Raw genomic sequence first — 20286 nt, forward strand, 5'->3', positions numbered from 1 at the left:
ATGTTCCAGTAACCAAAACCAAAAATAATATCTTGAACAAGATGTATTTTTTTCCATCTCTTACACAATACTGTCAGGTGTCCTTGGCTCTCTTTATGATCCAAGTGTCTTGGACTCAGCTTCCTTGGGTATTGATTTTCCTGTCACCCAATGTATTAGTTAATTCTCTCATTGCTGTAACATGATGGATATCTGACAAGATCAGATCTGAGGGTACAGTACATCCTGGCAGGAAATCTGTGGTTAGGAGCATTAGGTAGCTGGTCATATCATGTCCAGAGCCAGAAATCAGAGATTTAGGCACATTCTTTTCCCTTTTCTCTTAGTCTAGGACCACAACCCATGCCAGTGGCATTCAGAGGCGATCACATTTAGTTAAACCTTCCTGGAAATGTGGTCACACAGAGCCTCAGAGGCTTGGCTCAGAGGTGGTTCTTAGTCCTGTCAAGTTGACAAGATTAGCACTCACAGCTAGTGCTGACTTCCCATTCTACCACCGAAATCACACACCCCTCACCCACCTTGGGGGAAGCTGAGAAGGGAAGGAGGCCAACATATGCCTTGCCATTTAAGGATGATACTTGGAAATCATAAATTCTTATGACCTCTAGCATACTGTTGGCCAAGTGTAAGTCACAACATCACCCCAGGTAGGAAGAGAGGCTGGTAAACATGGCTTCCATCGGAGAACTTACAAACCCAGTAGGAACTTGAGTTTCTGTGGCTGTAGAAAGGGGGTTCGGTAGACTTGACCAGCTCTGAGCTCTTTAATTAAGTGGAATCTATCAAGTTGTTTTCCCTTTTGCTTAGCATAATTCCTTCAAGTTTTATCCATGTTGTCATATGTTGGTGTATCTTTGTTAAGGCCGATTCTCTCTCTCTCTCTCTCTCTCTCTCTCTCTCTCTCTCTCTCTCTCTCTCTCTCTCTCTCTGTGTGTGTGTGTGTGTGTGTGTGTGTGTGTGTGTGTGTGTGTGTAAGAAAGAGAGACAGACAGACAGAGACAGAGACAGAAACGGAGAATATCTTGTTCTTCTCACCATCAGTGGGTATTCCGGTTCCCATCTTTGGGACATTGAGACTGGCATTGCTGTGAGCACCGGTATGCAGTGTCTGTTTGGGCAAGTACTTTCTCTTCTCTTAAGAGGGGTCCTTAGAACACATGGTAACTCTGCTCAGTTTTTGTTTTAGGAATCACTGCAGTGCTGTCCTCATTTGAACTTAAGCATGAGTAGTTGTTCACATACCAGCAGGTTCATTATGATTCTTGTATGTTTGTTGTCAAGACTTGGTAACAACAAGCTTAAAGTGTAGATGAGTAGATAAGTAGGTAGTGTTTCTTGGTTTTGTTCTGAGTTTATGCTGAACGATTGTAGTATGAAACACTAGACTGTGACATTGGCTTGGGAACAGCACTCTCTGGTTAAGTCCTGTTAAAAGGCAGAGCCAAGTATGCCCAGATGGGAAGTGAATCATTTTATTTGCTTCTGTTCTCAGGGCTTTGGTGTGAAAGGAATTGTAGTAGCTTGCACGAAGCTAAGCAAAGCACAGTAAAGATTTCAACAGAAGGAAAAGGTTAAAAGGGAGAAGGAAAACATTCCTCACTTCAAGGAACTTTACAAAGAAATTCAGACTCTCTTTAAAACACAGAGCCCCTTTTAAGAAAACAAGCCCCAAGGGACCCTCATCTGTGCACTCCCTGGTAAGAGGTTGTTTACACACTTTCTTCTCAGGAGAACTACAGCCTGGTTGGCATGGGGAACATAAATTGTGCTAAATCTCGGGCTTTGGTTTTGGCGTGTTTTAGGGTTTTGTTTTGTTTGTTTGCTTGTTTTGTTTTTGTTTTATTTTGGGGGGCTCATCTGTCCTCATTTAGGATTGAGCAATTGTGAAGATGTCCTATCTCTGTTGCCTTTTGAAGCCATTCCTCTGTGGCCATTGCCTGGAAAGGAAGTTGTAGACTAAAGGAACTCTTTAACACTTGGGGGTTCCTGGGCCTGGACAGTAGTGTCACCTACTGATGGGAGCTTCCACCAGGTTCTCTGGTTTACTGACCCAAAGTCTGGAATTTCTGAGTGCAATTTTCCAAAATGAATACATTGCTCACAGTGGTGGGAAAAGGGTATTCCGTGGACTGCCTGGAGCTGGGGAGGGAGCAAGAATAAAACTTCTCAGAAGACTGTCAAGTGACCTTACCTGCCTTCTGGCCTCAGTTTTCTTCAATAGCTGGTGGGAGTCTTGTAAACCTTGCTAAGGACCTACAGAATAGGTGAGGTTGTTTCTCTGTTGTAACCACATTTGAAAGCACATCTTCCATTATCCCCCATCCTTTTATGAATTAGATCCATCCATCCTATGCTTTCAAGGGAAAGTGGTCCCCTAAGTCCTTGGGATACAGATTTGCAAGTGTGCTTTTTATTCTTATTATTTGGGGTGAATTTGTGACAGAGAGGGTGGATTAAAAATCATACTTTGCTGCCTGAATAAAATCAGAAGTTTCTTCCTTTCTCATATACCATTTTGGTTTTGGATGAAGAAATATGCCTTTAAGAAATGGAAGAAAGGTCAGCACCAATACCCAGAGATACTCATTACCTGGGAACCTGTTGGCCATGCTGGTCTGGGAATCAAGTAAGTGACTTTCACTTTCTTTCCTGTTCTATCTCCAATTGCCCAGTCTCATCTTCAGTCCCATAGCAGACTATCAGATTGAGCCTGTCTTCCCTCTCTGCCTCCATTCCCTGGGGAATACAATCTTATCATCTGATAATAACAGTCATCTAAAAAAAAATCCAGTGTATCATAAGAACATGCTTTAAAATCCTGCAATCCTGTCATCCTGTACTCCACCAAACTGAAAAACCTAAAAGCAGTAGGGAAATTTCTTGATATATACCACTTACAAGGTTGAAACAAGATCAGGCAAGCAATTTAAACAGATATATAACCCCTAATAAAACAGAAACAATAATTAAGGGTCTACCACCTTCCCTAAAAAAGCTCAGTGCCAGTAGCATTCAGCTCAGAGTTCTTCCAGACTTTGAAAGAAGAGTTAATGTCAATAACTCTTAAATTATTCCACAAAGTAGAAAAAAGAAAGAACATTTCTAATTCTTTTTATGAGACCATTACTACCCTGATACCTAAACCTCAGAAAGACCCAACAAACAATTTGTTACAGAACAATTTTCTTTATTAACAAAGATGAAATAAATCTCAATAAATAATTGGAAACCAAATCCAAGAACACATCAAAAGATCATCTACCATAATCAAATAGCCTTCATCTCAAAAATGCAGAGGGATCATTCAACATATGTAAATCTATAAGCCATTCATATAAACACACTGAAAGACAAAACCACACAATCATCTCATTAGACTAAGAAAGAGCCTTTGATAAAATCCAACACTCCTTCATGATAAAAGTTGGAGAGACTGGGGTTGCAAGGGACATATTTCAACATAATAAAGGCAGTTTATATCAAGCCCAGAGCCAACATCAATTTAAATAAAGAGAAACACTAAGCAATCCCACTAAAATCAGGAACAAGTCAAGGATGTATACTCTTGCCATACCTATTCAATACAATACATGAAGTTCTAATACAACTGAAGGAGATCAGGGGATGCACATAGGAATGGAAGAAATCAGAGTGTCCTTATGTACAGATGATATTATTGTATTCATAAATGACCCGGAAAACTTCACTGCAAAGCTTCTAAAGATGATACACAGTTTTAGCAAAGAAGAAGAGTACAAAATTAAGACAGAAAAGCAGTAATGTACTGTAAACAAATGATAAATAGACTGGAAAGTCATGGAAACAACATCTTTCACAATAGCATCAAAGTAAATAAATAAACACAATACCATGGAGTAACTCTAACCAAGCAAGTGTATGATAAAATCTTTAAGATATTGGATAGGAAATTGAAGAAGCTATCAGAAGTTATATAATTAATCATCCATGCTCATAGATGAATAGTATTAGTATAGTAAAAATGATAATCCTATCAAAACTAATCAATATATTCAATGTAATCCCTATCAAAATTCCAACACAATTCTTCACAGAACTTGAAAGGGCAACTTCCAGCTTCATATGAACACACACACACACACATGCACACACATGCGCACGCGCGCACACACACACACGCACATACGAACACACGCACACACCAGGATAGCTAATGCAACCCTGAGTGATACAAGAACTGCTAGAGATTTCACCATCCCTGATCTCAAATTGTACTACAGAACAATAGTAATGAAAAGTGAATGGTATTGAAACATTGAAGTGGATCAACAGAATAGAATTGTAGATCCAGATGTAAATCCATACACCTACACACACATTGTTTTCTTGATAAAGAAACCCGAAATACACACTGGAAAAAAACAGAAGCTTCAAAAAATGGTGCTGATCAAACTGGATGCCTGTATGTAGAAAAATATAAATAGATCCATATTTAATCACCCTGCACAAAACTCAACTCTAAATAGATCAAGGACGACAGCATAAAACCAGATACACTGAATCGGATAGAAGAGACTGTAGGAAATAGTCTTGAAATGTTTGGCACAGGAAAAGGCTTTCTGAACAAGACACTGATTTCACAGGTACTAAGAACAACAATTAATAAATGAGATCTTCTACTAAATAGCATCTGGATAATAAAGGGCCTCATTGTTTGGACAAAGCAGCAGGCTACAGAGTAGGAAAAGATTTTTGCAATTGCACTCCTGATAGAAGTTAATATCTAAAATACACAAGGTACTCCAAAAACTGGACATCAAAAGAAATAATGAAGTGTAGATCTAAACAGAATCCTCAAAAGAATAAATTCAAATGTCTGAGAAGTGCTTAAAGAAATGTTCATCATCCTTAGTCATCAGAGAAATGCAATTCAAAGCTACTTTGAGATTCCATCTTACACCAGTCACAATGGCCAAGATTAACAAAACAAGGATAACTCATGTTGGCAAGGGTGTCGTGCAAGGGGAGTACACATCCATTGCTCGTAGGAATTCAAACTTGTACAGCCAGTATGGAGATTGGTGTGGCAGTCCCTCGGGAAGCTGGGAATAGATCTACTTCAGGATCCTGCTGTACTACTCAGTCATGGAGACACTCAGGCATATTCACTGCTGCTCTATTTATCATAGTCAGAAACTGGAAACAGCCTACATGTTCATCAACAGATGAATAGATAAAGAAAATGTATATATACATTTATATAATGGAACATTACATAACTGTTAAAAAGGAAATTATGAAATCCACAGGTAAATGGAGGTAAATAAATGGAGATAGAAAAAATATCCTGAGTGAGGTATCATAGACTCAGAAAGACAAATAGATGTCCATTTGCTTATATGTGGATGCTAACTGTTAAGTAACTGGTAAGAAAGCTACAATTTGTATAGCTGCAGAGGTTAGATATAGAGTGAGGGACTGAAGGTAAAGGGATCTCCCTAGGAAGGGTAAATAAAATAGATAATTATGGATAAATGGGAGGAAGAGGATTTAATGGGATTAAATGGGTAGGAATAGGGAGAAGATGTAAGGGAGAAAATGCCGATGGGGGATGGAGAAGAAAAGCTAAAATGGTGATCCATTTGAGGGGTTGTATGAAAACCTAATATACTCCTATAAAAGCCTAATGTGTGTGTGTACATGTGTGTGTGGTCTGTGTGTGCATGTGCATGGTATGTGTGTATGATGTGATGTATATTGTAGTGTGGTATGTATGTGTGTGTATGTGTGTGCATGTGTGTGCATGGTATGTGTGTATGATGTGGTGTGTGTGTGTGTGTGTGGTATGCATTGGTGTGGTGTGTGTGCATGTGCGTAGTATGTGTGTGTGGTGTGGTGTGTGTGTTTGTGCTGCTCTCCATGAACTGATAGAAAGTCCTTATTGCTAAAGGCAATAAGACAGTAACTACACAATTCATTGAACACCGTAAAGTTGAGCTGCCACCTACCTAAAACCTCCACCCTTACCCACTAGTGTTTATGGTATGGGAAGGTACTCTCCATGCTACCACAGGAGAAAGGTAAATAGCTATCAACCCTGTGATCTACAGTGGTGACCTGCCTGTATGATATACTAGTGCACTATGTGAGTGACCAACCACTATCTGATTTGAGTTAAGGCCCCCACTCGATGACAGGGGACACATATACAATGTTGCTTGTGTGGATTTGGATGGATGGAAAAGTGGAGTGGACCCAAGAGGAGATGGGGAAATAAAACCACAGTCAGAATATATTGTCTGAAAGAAAATCTATTGCCAAAAAAAAAAAAAAAAAAAAAAAAAAAAAAGTGGAAGAAAGATGAGTTTCAAGCAATTGAAATAATACAGCTGCAGCATAAACACTACTCTGCCCCCAAAACTAGACCTGTGCTGGGCACATCTGTTGTATTGTCCATGATCTCTGCAATGGTCCCTTGAGGCCAATAACATGTATTCATGTTTGTCCACGGGGAAGCTGAAACCCAGCAAGTGTGGGAGGCAGGCCTGAAGTCACATCCTTAAACAACAGAGCCAGAATGGTAAAGTCGATTTCTCTGAACCCCCTGACATGTTCTGCTGACATGTTCTGCATCAGCTAAGAAGAGCCTGACTCTAAGGACTGTCAAATGCTATCAAAACAAACAAACAAAAAAACAAACACCAAAAAAACCCAAAAACAAAACAGTTCCCCCATTAAATAGAAAATTTGTATCTGTGTTGTAGTAATTATTTAAAAACGGGGCTGCAGGTCAAGCTGACTGTCTAGGCTGCAGTGTCTCTGCCTAGATCAGACGCCATGTTCTGAGGCCATGAGGCCACATGTGCGCCACAGTTAGAAATGGCCAGCTAGAGATACCAACCTTGCCGCCCATAAGATGCCAGTGTGGGAGATGGCTCTGCCAGTCTTCCACACTGTCTCTGCAAAGCTGGGCACTGCCCAGACTATCCCGCCAACCACACCAGCTCAGTACAGATGAGACTCTAATGCTTAGATTATCCAAAAACTTATATATTTAGTAATGATCCATAACAAGATACCCTTACACTCAATCAGAGGTGTAACCCAATACCCAACCTAGATATACCAACTACCTTTGACTGCTACAGACAAGCGAACATCAACCTCCATCTCCCCTCTCTCATTATCCGTCTCCCCTTAGCTCTTCCTCTTTCTTCTTCTTTTCCTCTCCTTTCTCCTCCTCTTCCTCTCTTTACTCCTCCCACCTTAGCTCCTCCTACATATCTGGACTATGAGGGAGCAGGTATATAAGAGAAACCCCAAGCAAATCTTGGGGAAATTACAGTAAGGGTTTAAATATTTGTCTACTACCTTATTTGACCCTTCAAGGTTCATTCTAGTCTTCTGTTTCTAAAGATTTTTTTTTAAGTTCTAGGCTAATATAATGACCAGAAAATAGCCTGGTAGACTTATCTTCCTCTTGTAATTTCATTTTTCCCTTCTAAAAGTGAGTACACACACACACACACACACACACACACACACACACACACACACACACCCCTAACTGATGTACTATATTTCTGGCTGTATAGCTTTTATTTACAATTTTATCCATGTGCTAACTCCCAGGAACACCCAAGGGAAGCAGCCATCTTTAGGCCTTCTTGGTTAGCAGATGTTGCCCTTGCTATGTAATAACAATCTAATCACCGCTTCCCCTTGCCAAGAAATGGGAAAAGCATCCCCGTTTGGAAACCCAGCTAGAACACATGAAGTGGATTAAGAAGGGCTGCCTCTCCAGAGTCCCTGCGAGCGTTCCTCATCGTTGTTTGTTTTTCTTAAAGATAAAAACTGCACAGCAGTGTTTGGAGTTCAATCTAACAAGTGCCTGGCTTTCATAACAAGATTTCACTTGGGCTATCTTAATTTTTTTTACATGTAGATTGTGTTGTAAGAAATCTTTTGGCATGGTGTGATGCACGTAGCCAGTGTTTATTTTCCTATGCTTGAGAATAGTTCATTTGTTTTTAAATGGCAATCTATGACTGGTGGGTATTTAACATGCAACATAGTCATGTGTTCCCAAGAATTCTGGGGAAAGTAGGAAGGTGGCCTCACATCTGAGCACCTCTTCGCTGGAACAGAGAACTGGGCTCAATGATGCAACGAGGAGAAACTTGAAGTACACATTAGTTCTTAGTTAAGCTGGTATGTAAGTGGTATGCATCCAGCCTGAAACCCAGAACTTCTCTTGAGTCTTTTGAAACATACCAATTTACTCTGGCTGTAGTTTCATCTTGTAAAAAGTTATCCTAGAAAAAGTTGCCGGGCGGTGGTGGCACACGCCTTTAATCCCAGCGCTTGGGAGGTAGAGGCAGGCGGATTTCTGAGTTCGAGGCCAGCCTGGTCTACAGAGTAAGCTCCAGGACAGTCAGGACTACACAGAGAAACCCTGTCTCAAAAAACAAAAAAAAACAAAAAAAAAAACAAAAAAAAAAAAAACCAAAACCAAAACAACAAAAAAAAAAAAAAAAAAGAAAGAAAGAAAAGAAAAGAAAAGAAAAGAAAAGAAAAGAAAAGAAAAGAAAAAGCTATGCACTGCAGTGTGCATCTGTTACCCTAGCACTGTGGGGCAGAGACATGAAGATGCCTGGAGATCACTGGCCAGCCTGTCTGACCCAGTCTGTGAGCTCCAAGTTCAGTAAGAGCCAACCTGTTTAAAAAGTACTTATGTATGTAAATAACATAGAGATCAAGGAAGGCACTTGATGTTGTCCAGGCTCCATGCATGCATGCATGTGTGTACACACGCACATGCACATGCTAAACCTCATCTACCCCAACCCCCACATTTGCCTCAAAAGAAATAATGGAACCAGGAAAAAAACACTGCACAGTCCAGAACCTTTCAAATGCTCAAAATGTGGACAGTACCCAAGAGTAACGTTTTGAATGAAGAAAGAGAATGAGGGAGATACCATGTATTATGAGATCAGTCATTGTCTTGGGGCATGTTAGGAGCTGTACCTAAGCTGTAGCACTTACATAGAAGTAGAAAAAAAAAACTCATACTTGGATGAAGTTAGATTTAAGTATCAAAAGCACATGTTTTTCCACCCAACTTTCTCATAGAACACTCTGCTTTTCCTCTCATGGCATTCTAAAGAATAGCTACAAGTATCTCAGCAGGCCATAACTGTAAAGTTGTAATGAATTGTGCTATAAAGATGGTGTTCCTTTTGGCTGCAGGCAGCTTAGACTGTTTTCTAAACTGTGGAAAACTAGGCTGGGTTTCAGTTCCATGGAAATGTCAAGGTGGACTCTCTGGTTATCACCTAACGCTAATGTGTTCCACATGGGCTTCCCTTGGAGTGAGAGATTTTAGTTGCAGATGTTGGGAAATTATGCCTAATTATGTCACCCATTATGTCACTAATACTGTAAACTGTCACTGGAATACTTCTAGATCAGTGGCCATTTGCTGTTTATATAAACCCCCACTTCCCATAATGAAAGACAAGCAATGTAAACCCCTCTCATATATCCTACTACATCATGGCAAGGGTTACCTTTTGAGTCAGTGGTCCTCGAGCACTTTTGAGTCAATGGTCTTCTGCTGCTTGAGCCTTGGGGTACTCTGTTAACCTTAATAGAAATGCTTAGATTGTGGGGAGAGGGCTATCCCAAGCCTATTTATCAGCATTGTATTAGGGTAGGTGTTCAACCCTTCTCAGGGTCCCTCCCACAAAACAAGGAGCATAGTCACATGACCTCACCGTGAAAAAAAGAAATGCCTACTTATAGTGCCAAGCTCTCTATACCTGGTTCTGACAGGAGGTGGCACATGCAATTGCTAGTCAATGGAAAAAAATTGCTGGCACACTCAGTGAATAGATGACTTTCTTCTAAAAATATGCTGAAGAGGAGGTCAAGTTCATCTACCTTGTAAGGACAAGACAGGCAGAAAAAAATATGGCTGGGGAGGGTGACCATTAATCTTTTTGCTCAAATCTGTATCAAGAACATCCTGACTCCATTTTTTTCATGTGCGTGCATGCGTGTGTGTGTGTGTGTGTGTGTGTGTGTGTGTGTGTTGCCTGTGTCTTTCTCTGTGCATCATGTAAATGTTTGGTACCTTTGGAGGCCAGAAGAGAACACTAGATTCCCTAAAACTGAAGGTATAGCTGGTTGTGAGTTGCTATGGGGATGCTGGGAATCAAACCCTGGTCCTCTGGAAGAGGTACTCCTATGCTCTAGCCTAGCCATTTGTTTTCACAAGGACAGCTCACTTGCATGCTTCTGAAGTGAGGTTGCCCCCATAGCTGGCCTCCCTGGGAGAGATGTTACAGGAGGAGATGAAATGAGGCTCCACACCCAACCCATCTTCAGAGTCTCTTACAAATATGATTCTTGTATGTCTCTTAACAAGTTTTACAAAGATGTAGAGAATAGGTACCTTGTAACATTCTTATATTTTTTTAGAAGAGATTACTAAAGTATCTCCTTCAAACAGTAATTCACTTGGCAGACAAGTCATGTTAGCTGGATCCTGCCAACATTATAGACAGTGAAACAATATTTTTCTTTTATAGAAAATGGGTTTTTTTTTCAAACAATATATTCTGGTTATGATTTTCTCTCTGCCTACTCTTCCAAGTTCCTACCTACCTCTCCCCCATTCATATCTATGGCCCTTCTGTCTCCTCTTAGAAAACAAGTAAGCATCTAAAAAATGATAATAAATTAAAATATGATATATCAAAAACAAATTGGAAGAGGACAGAACAACTAAACAAGAAAAGAAACCAAAGAAAACACATAAGAAATACATATAGATGTAGGGCATACAGGTTTGCACACTAAAGAATCCCACAAAAACCCCAAGCCAGAAGCTATAATATACATGCAAATGAGCTGTAAGGTTAAAAAAAAACAAATTCCTAACAACATAATGAGGCAAAGAACCTCCATGGTGTTTGTTTTCTGTCAGCCATCTACCGCTGGACATGGAATCTACCCCTAAGACTTTGTTTCTCCAAAGAAGACTAATTTTTCATTTGCAAGTGGCTATAAATTGGAGATAGCTTTTTGAGTTTGGGATGTGGGCATGAGTCCATTTCTCTTTTCAGCTCTAGAGCCCCATGTGCTTCAGACCCATGCAGGCCCTGTGCAGGCTGCCATGGTCTCTGTGAGTTCAGATGTGGACCGAGCCTGTTATGTCTAGAATTCTTGACTACTTAGTGTCCCCTCTTCCCTCTGGATCTTACACTTTTCCCACATCCTCTTTCACAGGGTTCCTGGAACCCTGAGGGGAAGGATTTGATGGAGACACATGATTTAGAATTGAATGTTTCAAGGTCTCTCGTTCTCTACATGTTATCTAATTGTAGGTTCTGTGTTTATTTCCATCTGCTTCAGGAAGAGGCTTCTCTGAGAAGGCTGAAAAAGGCACAGGTCTATGAGCATAACAGAATGTTGTTAGGAGTCATTTTACTGCTTTGTTTATCAGAACAGTAGTATTTGGTTTTCCCCATATGTTCCTGGCCTATGTAGTTTCAGGTTCTTGGCCACACACAGGGTGTGTGTCACAATAATATCTATACCATCACACAGAGTGGGCCTTAAATCAAATATTGGTTGGTTACTCCCACAAGATCTTTGCCATTATTTTTAGCAATATCTATTGTAGACAGGTCACTATTGTAGAACGATGGTTTTGTAGCTGTATTAATGGCGACCTTTCTCCTCTGGTAGCATGCAGAGTAACTTTCAGTACCATGAGCATTAGTCAATAGTGATAAAAGTTCTAGGAAGAGATCAGTTGGACTTGTCTGTGTTGAATGAGTTGTGTAGGTGTTGTCTTCAGGCCTTGCTGTCACTTTGTGAAGAGCAGCGAATAGCTTTGGCAATAGCAGATAGCCTGGGTTGTTCAGAGGTTCCCAGGGACTTCTTTAGCCAAAAACTCAATTAGATATAACTCATTCCCAGTTCCCAGTACTGGGAGCTTCATTGGGTGAGGAGAAATGTCCAGTTGGGAATCAGGCTCTCCCAATATTTGGGGATTACATCCAAGTGAAAAATAGGTCAATGAGCTACTCAGAAAATTCCAGGCCCACCAGGACATGTACCATTGGCCCCATTTAGACAGCTGGCAAGCAATGTTGAAGGGCAGGAAGCTCCTCCTACTGTTGATAACATTTGTTTTCTTCTGGCAGTTTATCTTTGGTGTCTCAGAGCTGAAGCACCAAGGCAGTGGCATAAACTGACAATTAAGTATTTCTACTACAGCTTTATTTTAATATTTAGAGACATTTTATAGTTTTATAACTTTGATTTTATATTATTATTAGAGAGGGGAAATGGGAGGGCACATAATATATCACACATGTAGAAGTCAAAAGGCAACTTTTAGGAGGAGTCAGTTCTCTCCTTCTCCAGTGGGATTCAGGAATTGAACTCAGATCATCAGGCTTGTGGTCAAATACTGTAACCCACTGAGCCATCTGGCCAGCCGTAGAATTTCCAATCATAAGAGTTTCTATTTCTTTGTTAAAAATGTTTTAATTATTATAAAAATGTTTTAATGATTTACAAGTGTGTTTTTCTTTATGTCTTTGAACCATAAATAAGGAGCTACTTTGAAGTCTGACTGTTCTGACATCTGGGAGTTGAGTCCCTGATGGTCTCTTCAGGGGTGGGGTTGGGAGGGGTCACATTTGAACAAGCATCTATTAGCAACCCTGCATCTTGTATTCATTTAGAATGTAGATGCTTTTCTTGGGCAGACAGCTTATTTGATTAGATAGAAAGTGGAAAAGTGGTCATGGTAAGTGATAGCTCAGGATTCATCTAATCTTGTCTGTGGTCCTTCCTTTATACACTAAAACTGTATTGTCCTCCAGAGGCAATTAATCTACTTTGTGGGACCCAGAGGGTTGGTTTTATGTATTATGTGGTAGATCCTGGTATTTGGAATATGTGGTCAACTTATTTTAATATTTTCCTTTTTAACCTCAGATTATATTAAAAATCTCCACCTCAATAACTTTTTTGCACATGTTATTTCATACAATATCGGTAACTATAAATAACTTTATTTTCGATCTAATGTCACATCTAAGATGCTTTTTTTTTTGTTTTTCTCTTAGGAAAAAATGCTGCAAAGGATATAAATTTGTTCTTGGACAGTGTATTCCAGAAGGTATGTAATTTAATAGATGATTCATCTTCCCTTTCCATGACTAATTACTGGAGCCTACAAAGTTTGTGTGCACATGGGATGTGTTAGCTGCATGTACATTATGTGTGCCTAGTTATGGATGTGATTGTAATTCTCCTTTTCAGTGATTGGATTCTTTGTGGTGTGTTCTGTGTGAGTCACTAACATGCTTAGATTTTGGTCCATGCTTAGCAAGCTGTAAACTCTTCTCAGGCGTTACATGCACTTGTTGTAACAAACTCCTCTTCCTGAACTCTCTACCGACTCTCATGCAGGAAACTTCAACCCCTGTAGACAATTTCTGATAATGCCAACTAAATACCCAGCCCAGCCTTAAAATTAGAAAGGCTGTAGGCATAAACTGATCCTCTGACCACATGCTTCGGAGTAAAGGGACAGCAGGTGGATCACAGTGAACACTATGAACAGGTTTAATTATGCTTTTGTGTGCTACTTGATAGAACTTGGGAACATTACTTTCTAAGTGTTGGATTTTACAGTCAGGTTTTGCTCTCAAGTCATACAAGCATCTGAGGAATTTTCTCATACTTATAGGACTTAATCCAGGGGCTGATTATTATAAAGTACTTGATGAGTGGTGGTTCCTGCTGCCATTATTTCAAAGGTCAACAGGTACCACAAAGACATTAACATAGAGCAGCAGACACAACACAGAGCTTCAGTGGATGAAGGCAGGCTCAGGATAGAGAGACTTGAGTCAGGTCATCAAACAAGGAAAGCTGCCCAGGGAATAGGTAAGAGAGGAGTATTACAAAATATTCCAAACAGGATATTGACATGGAAGACTGTCTGAAGAGCTAGGTTTGTGTTCTTGTGCTGGGGTGGGGACAGGGAATAGGGTATATGAAGTAGCTTTCTTCACTGTTGCCCTAGAAGCTGTGTCTCTTTTAGAGCAGTGACTCTCAACCTTCCTAATGATGCAGCCCTTTAAATACAGTTCACCAAATTGTAGTGACCCCAACCATACAATGAAACTTATTAGTTACTTCATAACTGCAATTGTGCTACTGTTATGGATTGCAATGTAAATATCTGATAAGAGTTATTCAATCCCCAGAGGGGTTGTGACCCACAGGTTGAGAACCACTGCTCTAGGAGACTAGGAACCCAGACAAGCTAACTCTGTTGCTTTATCTTGTGGAACAAAAGGTCTCCATCATCTTGAATTAGTTGGCTCTCCCTGTTTACTGCTATCTTGTACAGAAGGAAGAAAGAAATTGCTAAACCATAAATGTACCCATTGGGAGGCTGTTAGGAGATAGATCCACACGTGATTTCTCATGTCTAGGTCTCTCTGAGCTGAGAAGCTCTGTCCTGGATGATTCTGTGGGTAGAACCAGGTGGGAGAAAAAAACAAGTAAGTCAAAAGATTTCCATCAAACCTCAGTTCTTCTCGGTCACCAGCTGTATCATTTACATTGCAGCTTGGCAAATAGCAAAGGAAATTAGGTTTAGGCCTGTCAACTTAAGATCGTAAATAAAGATTATGTTCAACCTAATTAAAAACATATGGATACTATAGAGTTGGCATCTCTTTAAATGATAAGCATTGAAGTTTCAAATGCCTTGGCCAAAATCTAGCCTCCCTCACCTTAAAGACAACAGCACCCATGATTGGTAACACCAAGAACAGCAAGCATATTGCCAGGGAAAGTAGGCCCCAACATTGTTGTATGCAACTAACTCTTTGTTCTATTGCTTTCCACCAGAATAGCATTTAATGTTTATTTATTTTAATCTACAGGAATAAAGTGATTATTTGTGTCCTTTACTAATGACATCATTTGTAAGAGGTTTCTATCACTCAAGAATAAAAAGAAAGAACTGATGGCACAGCCTGTTGTCCCAGCACTTGGGAGACAATGGCAGGAAGGATCAAGAGGTTAAAGCTCAGGGGCTGGAGAGGAGCTAAAAGTGTGGACAGCTTTTTCAGGGGATTGGAATTCTATTGCAAGCAGCCACATCAGACAGCTCATAGCCACCAATCACTCCAGCTGCAGGGGATCTAATGTCCCTTATTGGCCCTGGTGGGCACCTGAATTCATATGTCCATTCCCCATTCAGACACATATGTAATACATAATTAGAAAACAAATGAAATTGAATCTTTTATTTTAAAAAGAACTCCAGGCAAACCTGGGCTGTAGAATGGGCTCCAGGATAGTCTAGATGACAAAGAGAGACCATGACTCAAAAACAGATGGAGGACTGACAAGCAATGCAAAGTACACAGACAAGACTTCAGACACAGAGTAAATCAGTAGTATGTACCCTGGCACGCACACACGTGCACACACACAGAGAGAGAGAGAGAGAGAGAGAGAGAGAGAGAGAGAGAGAGAGAGAGAGATTGTAATTAAATGTATTTTTGTAAGTCTGACTCGTGAGCATGTGGAGATGCAAGCCCAAATGTCAAATGAGAGTCACCTGGTTCACATTTTGGTTCAAATCCAAAGACAAGTTATTAACAGTATCTCTCTTCAATAAGATTGGTCAGCCTCCCAAAAGCTGATCAAGGCTTACCTTCACCATGGAGTATAATCTGATTTATTCAAAGTTGACTAAGTTTATATGTTAAACCTCATCCTAAAATTACACACACACACACACACACACACACACGAGCTGGACATGGAGGTCAGGGGCAAAAGGATTGCCTCAAGGCACCTGGGCTACAGAGTGAATTCCTGAGCTACAGTGTCAAACCCTATCTCAAAAGCAAAACACTCCACACAGAAACATCTTAGAGTAAATATTTGACTGGGTATTTGTATATCTGATCTTCAAGTAACTGGGCCATGACACAATGTTAACTGCAAAAACAGCCTAAACGTCCTGAGGAGGCTACAAAGTGATGCTAAAATTTCTCCCTAATATTCTAGAATATAAACAATATGGTGTTAAAATGAGTAGTACTTAAATACTATAGTGTGAAGTTAACCCATCTGATGAGCCATGATATGAAAGGGAATAAAGACAGCAGCATATAGATGCTTAAAAATATTCATGAGAGAAGAAACCTTATTTTCATTATTGGCCCCATGGTCATACCTCCCTCGTCTTTCATTCCTACTGCATTTAGCTTCATAAACGCCCCACCTCACCAATCACAGTCCTCATTCTATGGTCAGGTGCTCCCAATCCTCATTCCAAAAGCATCTAAAATATTGATGTTACCTGAATCAACATAGTGTTTTGTTGGCTTTAGTCTCTGGTCATGGTATTGATAACACTATGAGATAACCAAGGACCCTCATAGTTTACACATATTTGCTTAGCTTACACAGAATAGCAGAACAATTCCCACTTTGTGTTTGGAGTCAGTTGTCTGTGGGTACAGTGACTTCTTTCTTTGGCTGGGACATAGGCATGAGGAAGCCAGTGCCCCAGCAGGAAATCAGTGGAATCTTTCTTCTTTTTCCTAGAAGGAGCATGCTCTATTTGGAGCTGAGGTAGCTAGGCTGGCAGAGCATGAAGCCACAGAAACACCAGCTCTAAGATCACAGAGAGAATGCTTGGGTTAGGTAGACGGGTGAGTATTCAGTAAGTATGGCAGACTGTGTTAGTGCAGCAGCTCGCTTTCTGTGTGTTTCTAGGATGAGATTAACCTTTGAGTCAGTCAAATTTGAATAAAGTGGATTATATTCTTGCTGTAAGTTGGCGTCATACAATTTAGGAAAGCTTAATCTCCTGTAATGAAGGGAGAACAGCACCAGCTCATGGCGAACTGCATGCTGGACACTGACTTACAGTACACACATCCTCTTGAGGGACTTCCCACCAGAGCAAATATTTGGGTATTGTGACTCCCGTGAGCTCACTTCCAAATTAACTGCCCCACAGATAGCAAAAAGAGACTAAAATTTCTAAGCAAATCGGCTGATGGTGAAAAGTAAATTGTTAAGCTACTTCCCACTGTCCAGGACAGTGAGCTACAGTATGCCTACAGGTGGGTTAATCTGGCCACCTTACTCTGGAAATGAAGTTTCACTGAAACCCAGATCTAGTCATTCTCTTAAGCACTGCCTGGGGCCTCTTTACATGGCAACAGTAAGGCTGAGTGGCTGCAATATAAGACTGCAAACCCAAGGTCTGCAGAAAAATACTTGCTGACTCCTGGTCTAAGTGAGATATTAGGACGATTGGGCAGATTCATTCTGGCTAAGCAGTTATGAAGTGAGCATCGGTTGGAGAGGGAACCACACTGTTTATTCCAGGGGACATCATCCCTGACAGGTAGCCAAACAGTCGTAAGAACTGAAAGTGAGAAGCCAGAAATGTAGGGATAACTTTTTCCTATCCAGACACTGTCCCTCAAGTGGCATTTAACCTCACTATGAGATCACTGTGAGGTCAGGAGTTGTAGTTTTGTTATCCATATTTTATAAGAGAGGAGATGGGAACTTCAAAACCCCAAGATCAAGCTGGAAAAAGAGATTCAATGCTTGTAATCCCAGCATTGGGGAGGAAGGGATGGAATGGACAAAAGCAACCCCAAGCTAAGGCTAGCCTAGGCTACATATCAAGACCCTATCTTAAAACAACAAAAGCCATAAGATAACTCTACAAGTGTTCAAGTTAGGCATGTGAAGGGAAGGTGGCAGAACATCTGAGTGAAAGAGAGGAGCATTGTGGGTCTTGATGAGACAGACTAGGCTAAGTTGAGGGTCAAGAAAGGCAAGGCATTGGCAATGTCACTTGGAAGCTGTTTAGAATATTAACTGTATGGCACTGAGATAAGTATGAAGGAGCTGGCTGGACTTAATTGGAGGCAAACACTTGTGTGATGATAAGAGTTGTGACTATAACGCAGGACAAAGAAAAAGAAGTAATAATGTCTAAGCCATGGTGGTGCACACCTGTAATTCCAGCACGCAGGAGGCAGAGGCAGGCAGATCTCTGTGAGCCTGAGGCCAGCCTGATCTACAAAGTAAGTTCCAGGACATTCAGGGCCACACAGAGAAACCCCATCTTGAAAAAAAAAAACAAAACAAAACCAGCCAAACAAACAAACAAATTCATAAATGACTGTGGAGTTTGGAATTCTCAAAGGCTATAATGCCAGACCCCAAACACAAGACTGGAGAATGGCTAATCCTGATGAGTGCAGGCTGAGTACCCCTCACCTGAAATGCTCTAGGCCAGCCATACTTCATATGTCAAAAGGTTTGGGACTGGGACATATTTGCCTAGACCCTGCTTTTTGAGCATCCCTAACCTGGAACTATGAAAGGCTCCAAAATCCAAAAACATCATGACACTCAGAATGAAGTTTTCAAATTAGGGAGCCTTTACCTATATAGAAACCTGGATTAGTTGAGCAAGGGTTGACCTTCACAGAACTCAGCCTTTTCAAGGATGGCCCAGCAATGTTGTATACAGTGGATCTAAAGGTGAAGAATCTTGGTTAAGAAGCTGTTTACACCAGAGACGCTGAGTCTGAATTAGAATAATGCCAAGAGAAACAGAGCTGAGACGATAGAAAGCAGATAAAATTTAAAGATAGAAGCTGCGTGACTGAGAGTGGGTGGGCTCTGAAAAACAAGCATCGAAAATAAAGGACTGAATAAATCCATTGCCTTTGCTCCCTTTGGAAATCTACGAAGTGGAGAAGACGTGAATCCACAAGATCAAAAGGAATGGAAGAGCAGATATCAGCAACAAAATGTTGGAAACTAGAGAACAGACCTGGGAGTGGGAAAAACACTTAGCAAGATGGGAAAAATGAAGCCTTAACCAGCACGAGGCAAAGCTAAGGACAACTGGCTTCATACCAAAACAGATAGTCAAGACCACTATAAAAGCCATAAGAACAAGCCAGTAAGTAGTACTCCATGGCCACTGCATCGGCTTGAGTTAATACCCAGACCTCTCTCAGTGGTGGACAGTGATCTGAAACTATGAGATGAAATAAACCCTTTCCTACCAAAAAAAAAAAAAAAGTAACCAAGGCAGAAGGGTCTGGGGCGTAACTCAGTTGATAAAGTACTTAGGGTACAAGCATGAGAACCTGCATTCAGATTCCCAATGCTCACATTAAATTGCCAGGTGATATGTCTGTAACTCCAGAATTTTCAGGGACAGAGGTACGTGGAATCTTGGGACTCACTGGCCAGCAAGTCTCCCAGATTTGGGGAGCCTCCCAGTTTCAGTGAGAGACCCTCTCTCAATAGGCGAGGGAGAGCATGCCCAAGAAAGATACCCAACATTGACCTTTGATCTCCACATGTACATACAAACACAAAAACAAAGAATGAAATGAATTAGCTAAAAGTTAAAGAGGTTGCCCTCCCGGATCTTGTTCTGTATCAGACATAAAATACTGACCCTGATGTGACGAGGCATGGAGAGCCCAAGATAGTTCTGAGAAGGTGAAACACAGGCTTCAAAAACAGATGACAGTAAAAGTCCAATACTTAAAACAGGAGCATTCAGCTCATGTTTGTGTATTGCCTGTTCAAACACCCAGCCTGGATCTCTGTTCATTTGAGACCTAGTGACTTATTCTCAGGCAAATATTTGGAAGTATTACATGGTGTTAACATGACAAGAAGGGTAGCCATGACTAAGACAGTATCTCTGGATGGATCCTAGACCTCTGGGGCACTAGTCAGGACTGTCGCTCTGAACTCAGAGAACATGGATCTCAAACCCACACTTTGGGGGATGGCTGGTGCTGGTGACTATGAAAATTGAAATGTCCCTAGACCCAAGATAAAAACATAGCCCACAGAAAAGAAGGTGAGGCAGACTTGAAACCAATAACAACCCCCAAAACATGGGGTTATCTTAACTCTGGAAAACCTAAAAACATAGGGTTGTCTAGGACTATCTTAATTCTAGGGAAGTAAAACAAGGTCCCCAAAAGGTAAATGGTCACAGTTCATGTCTAAGCTCAGCAGAGAGCAGCTCTCAGATTGTCAGTATTGTACAAACACTAACATCTCACCCAACTAAAATTCCAAAGAAATCGCTGACAAGACAGAGAGACTGAGAAGTGTGCTGTCCAAGGGGTGCGGGGAGATGATAAAGAAGCCAAACACACCTCTTGCGTGGCTGGA

General features: G+C 40.8%; 1 protein-coding gene across 1 annotated transcript in view; it reads left to right on the plus strand.

Annotated features, from left to right (window-relative positions):
* The window catches only part of Ccbe1 (collagen and calcium binding EGF domains 1), a 238189-nt gene that overhangs the window by 188175 nt on the left and 29728 nt on the right, over positions 1 to 20286 (plus strand). Inside the window, exon 3 of the mRNA XM_034518499.2 lies at positions 13134 to 13186. Coding sequence (XP_034374390.1) covers positions 13134 to 13186 — 53 coding nt within the window. The remainder of the gene's footprint in view (positions 1 to 13133; positions 13187 to 20286) is intronic.

Source organism: Arvicanthis niloticus, chromosome 14, assembly GCF_011762505.2.
Source record: "Arvicanthis niloticus isolate mArvNil1 chromosome 14, mArvNil1.pat.X, whole genome shotgun sequence".
Lineage (NCBI taxonomy): Eukaryota > Metazoa > Chordata > Mammalia > Rodentia > Muridae > Arvicanthis > Arvicanthis niloticus.